Genomic DNA, 8,874 nt, shown 5'->3' with positions numbered 1-8,874 from the left:
TGATTTTAACACTCACTTTCTCTCCACTAATCCTATTCCTTCCAAGGATAAACACTCCTTAAGAAATCTCACACTAAATCCTTTATCTCACTTCTACACTTATGATTGTAGATGAGAGGATTTGTGTTTTTGGTGTGTTTTTGAAATGAAGAATGGATGAGTATTTATAGGTGAAGTTTAGGGAAAAAATAAAAAATAAAACATCATGGCTTACCTCATAATTTTTGACTAATCAACAAAACATGTGTTAATTATTTGTCAAAAATGATGTGCCTTGAATTCAAAGTGTTGGCTTGATTTGTTTAACATAAACTGTCATCAAATCATACATAGCCGCTCTTCTAACAAGCACACTATAGAAAATGAAGTCCCCCATACCGAGCTTTATCCCCCTTTCAGTCATTTCTATACTCTCCGTTCTATCCCTACCATTCATTCGAAGAGTATTACTAATTAGACCAATGTCATTAAGGGGCGACTGGCTCTCCCTCGAAACCCCGTCACCCATTAAAGGAAAACTCTCACCTATATCTTCCCTCCGCTCCTCAATCTCTACAAGATTATCACTCTCGGTTGAAATGACCTTCATCGAGCGATCCCTTTCCGGAGCACTATTTATATTTAAAACTCCATTTCTGATCCATGGAAAAGTCTCCCCTCCATCTTCCATGTCCTCATCAATCTCATTTCCATCATTAGTATTCTCGGTTCCTATGATCTCAATCGAGTACTCACTCTCCCGAGTCTCGGTATGACGCTCGTTATCGTTGTTCCTCGACAACACTTGCAGCTCCACCGCACCCCTATTTTTATTCTCATCGTTCGATTCCAGCCCTTCTGCTGCCGCTGCCGCCGCCGCCAGAAACCCCAAACTTGAGTCCCGAGCCCCAGGACTCCGCCCTACGTTTGGCCTCGATTCATATACCAATGTTGGCAACTCTTCGTCCCTAGTCGAGGCTAACTCAACCAACAATTTCAAAGGTCCCCCGGGGGCTAAAACTGCCACCAAATCATACAATGCTAATGCAACCAACACAACCCAAGTAGTCCATTCGGGTAATCGGGTGAACCATGCCGCAACAATGATACCCAACACCACCAAATTGCTCTGCTTCACATGTTAGAATTTTATCTAAAAAAAATCATGTTTTTGCACATATATAAACATGATAATCAAATATGCGGAAGCTAGATCGAGCGTTACCTTCAGCCATTGAATCATCTTTAAGTATTCTGATTTTCCTCCGATTGAAGCCTTCTAAACACTCCAATCTCTCTATAGATGGTGTATTATTATGTATGAGATTGTATGTTTAGGGAGCTCAATCGTTGCTATTTATAGGCTTCTCATACCATCAACGAGTTTATTGTGGGAGCTTGATTGTCAAAGAAGAAGTGCGTGCACGTCTCAATTTTTCAAAAATTTGAGGCTGCATGTGATGTTCGTCAAAAATGGTAGGTTTCTTGGCCGTCGCCAATTTCTACACGCAACGCCTCTTTTATTATGTGTCATATTTCTTACATTCTCCCACTTGACACATATATCTCATTTACCATAGGAGAAAACAAAATACATGAATCATGGCGACCGATTCTCTAAAAGCGAGTATGATCTTCCATGTATCACAATGCATTATGTCTCTCAAATCTGTATAACTTAATGAATAAACCCAATGTTTATTCAAGGTCCAACTTTATTGATATTTTTCTCAAGATAACTGAATATGTACATAACTGAATATGATAAATATCATAACTGAAGGCGTTTCATTATCAAAACCAAATGTATATAACATAAATTTATTATGAAATTAAATCCATCAGTAATTACCATATGATCCTTTAACATCTGAAATTTGCATTTCTTTAGGATAAAAGATCAACAATTCAATGCTAACGTGTTCAATGACCACTTTATTAACACGTTCTCCAACGGTTTAAAATACATTATGTCGATATACTTAATTCGACCACCGCTTTAGTCACAAAGACCATAACTGAATTGTCAGTAATATAATCTTAATGGCTTAGACATAGAATCCATAATTCTAAGCCCATAATGAAACTCCTTAAAATACACCACACAATAGTGCTTCAATGACGAATTTTGAGTCAATAGTGAAAGTAGCAAATCACTTTCCAAATTTTCATTTCCAAATTGTCAATTCGTCTCACATAAGCATGTAAAACTTTAATACCATAAAGGTATCCCAAAACATTTTGCAGCTTTTTAGTGGTCAAATACTTATATTACTCTGATAATAATTAAGCTCACACTAACCTTCTGATATTCATAATGGCCCACAATATTCTCAACAAAACTTAATGAAGAGATAACATTGTAAAACCTGAAATACCACTAATGTGAGACATGTTTCAATCCATATCGTTTTCTTAATCTTGAAATATTAAATATTCATCATCACTAGAGAAAAATTCTTTATGTTGTTCGATGTTGCCTAATGAGACTTTATTTGTTTTGAAGACTCATCTAAAAATAAATGGCAACCAACTTTCAGACTTCATTACTTGCTATTGAATTCTTTTATCATTCAATATTTTTATGAGCATTAAGAACTACAAGATCATGACCAACAATTTGTGGTATTTATATGATTGGTTTCACAATACATTTTTTTTTAAAATTTGAGGATGTTGTGAATAGCAATCAATACATATAACTTGTGTGGATGAATGAGCATCATAATGATCAATATTCTGAATTTGATTGCACTAATCAAGTCATTCTTTAAGAAATTTTGAATCTCTTGATTCCACAACCTTAAAATTATAAACTTGAATTTTAGAAATTAATATCAGAGTAATAGCAATATGCTGCAAAATTAATGAATACATGCTAATGTTATGAATCAATAAACAATATGTCATGTTTTACCCATGTAAATCATGATCTACACATGAATCATTAACATAAAAATTGTCTGTGGACTGAATTTTTAATTCAATTAGATTCATACAATTTAATGATATAACTATGGAATTATATTCAATTCTTAATCCATGTGGATAGATTAAGAAAATAATTCAATATTGTATCCTAATTAATTATATTTAACATAACGAAATTTCTTGTGGGATAAATTTCAATGTTCAAATATAATTAATTACAATTTATATCCCTTATAACCAAACGTGATCCTGATAATTTATGTATAATTTTAATTCAATCAAAGATGTTGTGACTACTCTTCAATTAATTAAAATCATACGAATCACTAGGATATTAAATTCTTATGCATAAAATATTTATTCTTCATAATTATTCATCTCAAAGTATTATCAAAATGATGAATAATTTTATGTAATTTATGTCTGTTATAACTAAATGTGATTAAAAATTAATGTATAATTTTAATTCAATTAAAGATGCTATAGATATTCTTTAATAAATTAAAATTACACGAATCACTAAGCATTAAATCACAAATTTTTTAAATATTTATGCTCTTAATAAATATATTTCATATGATCCTCAGCCCACTTAATGTATAATTTTGCATAATTAAGGGTGTTGTGGCTAAACCTTAATTATTTAAAATTAGACAGTTCACTAGACATAAATTTTGATTTTATAAATGTCCTTTATGTGATCCTTAACCGACTTAATGTATAATTTCTCATAATTAAGGGTGCTGCGCCAAACCTTAATTATTTAAAATTATACGGATCACTGGACAATTTTATTTATTTATTTTTATACTTAATAAATGCCTTTAATGTGATCCAAATCTGACTTAATGTATAATTTCTCATAATTAAGGGTGTTGTGGCTAAACCTTAATTATTTAAAATTATACGGATCACAAGACAAAAATTTTGGCTTTACTTAAATCTCTATATAATAATATTTAGTAACACAATCAACACTTTTCAAGAGTGCTCACAGGAAAGATAGGTAGTGCTAAGGTCCTTTAAATGCCTAACTTCTAGTCAGAGCAACATTTCTCAGGGAGACCAGTGGCAAGTCAAGGCAGTTTAAACCGATCTATGAAGAACTCCCTCAGATCATGTTTTCTTACGTCACCTTATAACTATTATTCAACTTAATTATCCACATTTATGTGAATATTTATAAGCCAAATTTTTCACTAAATAACTTTATATTCACATTTTTACTTAATATGAACAAATACGTTCCCCATCAGTTTTTCTCTTCAATCAGAGTAGTGATAAAGTGAGGATCACATTTACGTGAAAATGTGGGCTCATCATCAGTTTTTCTCTTTTATCAGAGTAGTGATAAAGTTATGATTATTTGTTCATTTGTGAACATCTGAAATATTTTATTTATAATATTATATTCACATCTTACTTGATATGTTCATTTCAAATTATAAACAATTTAATATAATTTAATATGAACAATAATGTGAATATTGATGTAGCAATTATTTTTCAATATTATTTGCATTTTAAATTTCAAGAATAAATGCAAACATAATATTAAATTTGCATGTACATATCAAACACTTATCCACAATATTTGACATTATATCTAACATGCAAAAATAATTTCTAAACATGTATTAAAAATTACGTCGAACTTGAATTATTTTAATATGTACAAATTATTTAACTAAATGCTATATGTATACTGAAGTATACATATAACTTAATAACACATTAATCATTATTTATTTATTATTATTATTAATTTTTTAAAATAATAATAATAATAATAAAAACTTTATCGACAATTTTTCAATTGTCATATGTTGTGGGTTCCGCAATATTAATTGTAGGGTCCCACATTAATTATTTATTTTAATTAATAAAAAATAAAAATAAAAACTTGCATAGCATTTCACGTGAATGATACCAAATGATAAATTCTGAAAAACTTTCAACGACAACTTCTATCACATGGGCCATGCTCATTATATTTGATATTAAATTAAGTTATCAGAAGGAATTCAATTTGGAATGCAGTATTACTTCGTCTTCTTCCTCTCATCAATTTCTCTCATATATCATTTGTTCATCTCCGAAAATTTCAGAAAACAAAATCTCCAATTTTTTTTAAGATTTCAAGGAAGAAGTTTAAGGTGTAACCGAGAACAATACTCTCAGGTAAGTTTCTTAATATCATTTATAATATCCAAAATTCCATTTTTTATGTAAACTTTATGATATCGAAACTTCAATTTCTTAAAGTTCATGATATCCGATCTTCAGAAAACAAAATATTTCAAGGCAGAGGTATCACGGTTCTGATACCAAATGTTAAATTCTTCTTAAAAATCATGTTTTTACGTATATATGAACATGATAAAACTATATGCGGAAATAAATCGGGTTACCTCCGGCCATTGAAAATTTTTGATTTCTTTGCTTTTCTTCTCGGTTGATGCCTTCTAAGCACTCCGTCCTCTCGATAGATGGTGTATAATTTTCTTATGAGGTGTGTTCTTAGGGACCTCAATCGCTGCTATTTATAGGCATCTCATACCATCAACGAGTTTATTGTGGGAGCTTGATTGTCAAAGAAGAAGTGCGTGCACGTCTCAATTTTTCAAAAATTTGAGGCTGCATGTGCTGTTCATAAAAAATGGTAGGTTTCTTGGCCGTCGCCAATTTCTACACGCCACGTCTCTTTTATTATGTGTCATATTTCTTACATCACAATGATCGGAACCCCATTTGAGAAAACAGAAATCGTGCCCAGGATCGTGAAATTAAACAGCAAAATGTAAAAAGTGACAGCGTCAACGGGTATGTTGAATTGCTGCATGATCGAAATCAATATGGAGCTGCCCATGGATGAGAAGATAATGAAGACGGAGAAGCGCGTGTAGTGCACGAGAAATTTGGTGAACCGGTAGTAGAAGAGGAAAACGAGAAGGAAGGTTACGATGGTGATAATGAGGACGAAAACGACGGCGTTTAGGATAGTGCCCTCGACTTTTTGGACCGAGGAATCGGAAGGGGACTCGAGGTAGACTAAATTGGCGGCGGTGCGAAAGGTGGAGGCCCCAGTGGAGTCAGTGGCAGATGGGTTGTAGACAGTGTAGACTAGAAGGACCACAAGGAACATGCAGACGGAGACTGGCGACATAACGCCAATGATTTCGTGTCCGATCGTTTCCAAGATGCTGCCGCTATCCATTTCCGGTGCGGAGAGGACGGCGTTGGAAAACAACTAAATATGTTTGTTTGTTTGCTTTCTTTTTCATACAAATTTGAAAAATCATTAAAAAAAATTTACAAACAAGTTTTCTATTTTATTTTTATTCAATTCATTCAAAAAATTATTAAAATACTTTTCGAGAGTTAGTTATTAAAAATATAATATACAAAAATGCTACTAAAGTTAGAAATTAGATTATATGTTTGTGATAGTCAGAAAAATGAAAGAAAATTATATAATTGAGATGAAGAGAGTAGCATGTTGGTAGTATATTATCTAATAAACGTCAATTTAAATTTTTCATTAGCTAACACATATTTATGTTAAAATTTTATCATTTATTATTATATTCTATTTATTTACTCAACAAAATATAATTACAAATTAGCATATACATACCATCTAAAGTTATATCAATATCTGAAAGTAACTATCTTGATATTTTAGTGAAAAGATAAAAATATCTCTTATTTTAACCAATAAAAGTTATTAATGATTCAAACTTTTTGTATCATTGTCTTGGTACTTGTTTGAGATGGTACAAACTATTCTTTAATCTGCATATGAGGTACTTTTTCCCTTTTTCTACAAGTCTCTCTGATTGCTCTATGTAGATTTTTTCATCCAAATCCCTATGATAGAATGCGGTCTTGACATCTATTTTTCTCATCTCCAAATCAGACTCAACTGCTAACTCTAGAACAATCCGAATGGATGTCATCTTCACCACAGGTGAAAATATTTTGTCAAAGTTGACCCCATGTTTCTGCTCGAAACTTTTGACAACAATCCTAGCGTTGAATCTTGGTTGACTACTGTGTTTACCGACTCCAATGATGGTCATCTACGCAGCACATCTAAAAATATATTGAGTTTTGGAGGATCCAGACTTGAGCTTGCAGGTTACACAGATGCAGACATGACAGGAGATGTTGACTCCCGAAAATCCAAACTGGGATACTTGATAATATTTGCAGTGGGAGCTGTGTATGGCAATTAAAGTTACAAAAATGTGTAGCCTTATCAACCACTGAAGCAGAGTTTATTGCAGCAACTGAGGTATACAAGGAGTTGTTGTGTGCAAGATCAATAAAAATTATGTTTTGGACGAATTATGTTTTGTGTAAGATCAATACAAATTGTTCTGTGACAGTCAGAGTGCAATTCATCTTGGAAAGAATCATTCAATTCATTCAAGATATAAGCATATTGATGTTTGTTATCATTGGATATGAGATGTATTGGAGAAAAAGTTGTTACATCTTAAAAAAAGTTCACACATATGAAAATGGAAGTTGGAATACTGCAGAGATGTTGCAGATTTGATCGAATTCACAAAATAGACTTAAGGGAGAGAATTGCTAAGTAAACAAGCAAACTTTGAATTCAAATAATACCTATTTTAAATTATAAACACATGTGTTGATTATTAAAAAATTATTAGGTTTTATTATGCATGCAATGATGTATAATTGTTTGTTTTATTCTCTAAACTTCACATATAAATACTCATTTATTATTCATTTAAAAAACATACCAAAACACAATATCTTCTCATTTACAATCACATATATTGAAGTGAAATGGTAGAATTAGTGTGAGAGTTCTTGAGGAATATTTTATCCTTAGAATGAATAAAATTAGTATAGAGAAAATAAGTATTAAAATCAGAGCGTTATGAATGAAATAATTTGGATTTTCAATTATCTTTTCTTCTTTGTTATTAATAAAGAAATAATCTTCTTGGTATGTTTAAAGTGGGGGCAGCTTAATTTTGAGGTCATGAACCACTATAAATTTCGATGTCCATCTTATTCAATTGTTAATGTTACATTCCGTTATGATATTACTTTGTTTATTTCTCTGATATGTCAACAATTTCGTCGGTCATAATCAATGTACGAATTAACATTAATAGCAAATTATGCATGACTACGACATGACCATAAAAGTAATGTTAGATAAACCATCGAATATTGTATAATAATTATTGTTATTACTATTATTTTATAAAAATATACTTACATTTTTAATTTTTAATACTCAATTATTTTTGAAAATGTATTTGCCCAATAAAAGCTCCTGGCCCGGCTTTGAATTTAGAGTAGGTCTCAAATAATACATTCTCACGTTCACATATTTATATTTATGAGAGAAGTCGATTCAGTCCATATTAACAGTGAAAATGAATACTTTTGACATTAAAAGAGTTTGATCAGATATTCATATCACAAAATTGACTCGTGAGAAAGTCTTGTTGGAGTTTTTGTGCTGAATTTATTGTTTTATTTATCAAATATAATTACTTGAATTAAATTCTCGACCTAAAAGTCTTGATATGGAGTAAAGACATGGCCTAAAGCATTAAATGACATCTATAGGATTTGGGTCTATGTTATATTAAGAGTATTACTCTCGATGCATTTATACAAGATATTTATATGAATATCTGAATTCAAAACAAATAATTTGAGTAAAAAATATATAAATCATGTAAGCACTGTCGGTGCATGAACAGATAAGAAATATGAACTCGAGTAACAACTTTGATATTATAAAATTTATTATGATAAGGTTAATTTTGTCATTACAATCTAATATATAAATTTAATCACTCTTATTAAAATCATACCAAACATTAAATATAATATCATACATCTTATTTATCATTAACTTATCTTTATATTATGATGTGATCCGGGTGAAATGGGTGAGCTGGGTCGGGT

At 31.0% G+C, this 8,874-nt stretch overlaps 1 protein-coding gene across 1 annotated transcript; it reads right to left on the bottom strand.

Annotated features, from left to right (window-relative positions):
• Positions 1 to 280: 280 nt before the first annotated feature.
• LOC142528470 (presenilin-like protein At1g08700) lies at positions 281 to 6,127 on the bottom strand. The gene is made up of 3 exons (XM_075633522.1): positions 5,640 to 6,127; positions 2,282 to 2,348; positions 281 to 1,108 (listed from the first exon to the last, which is right to left on the bottom strand). The coding sequence occupies exons 1-3, from the start codon at positions 6,125 to 6,127 to the stop codon at positions 281 to 283; spliced, it is 1,383 nt and encodes a 460-aa protein (XP_075489637.1).
• Between the last annotated feature and the right edge of the window lie 2,747 nt (positions 6,128 to 8,874).

The sequence above is a fragment of the Primulina tabacum genome, chromosome 16 (assembly GCF_025594145.1).
Source record: "Primulina tabacum isolate GXHZ01 chromosome 16, ASM2559414v2, whole genome shotgun sequence".
In the NCBI taxonomy this organism is placed as follows: domain Eukaryota; kingdom Viridiplantae; phylum Streptophyta; class Magnoliopsida; order Lamiales; family Gesneriaceae; genus Primulina; species Primulina tabacum.
Note: the sequence above shows the minus strand (reverse complement) of the source record. Positions and strands in the feature narration are given on the sequence as shown.

Excerpts from the sequence above, each read along its gene's own strand:
- LOC142528470 (XM_075633522.1), bottom strand. The coding sequence starts at position 6,127 with ATGGATAGCGGCAGCATCTTGGAAACGATCGGACACGAAATCATTGGC. Across the intron at positions 2,349-5,639 it reads GGGGTTCCGATCATTGTGAT|GTTTTACAATGTTATCTCTT; the intron begins GTAAGAAATATG and ends GTGGTATTTCAG. Across the intron at positions 1,109-2,281 it reads GCCATTATGAATATCAGAAG|AGCAATTTGGTGGTGTTGGG; the intron begins GTTAGTGTGAGC and ends CATGTGAAGCAG.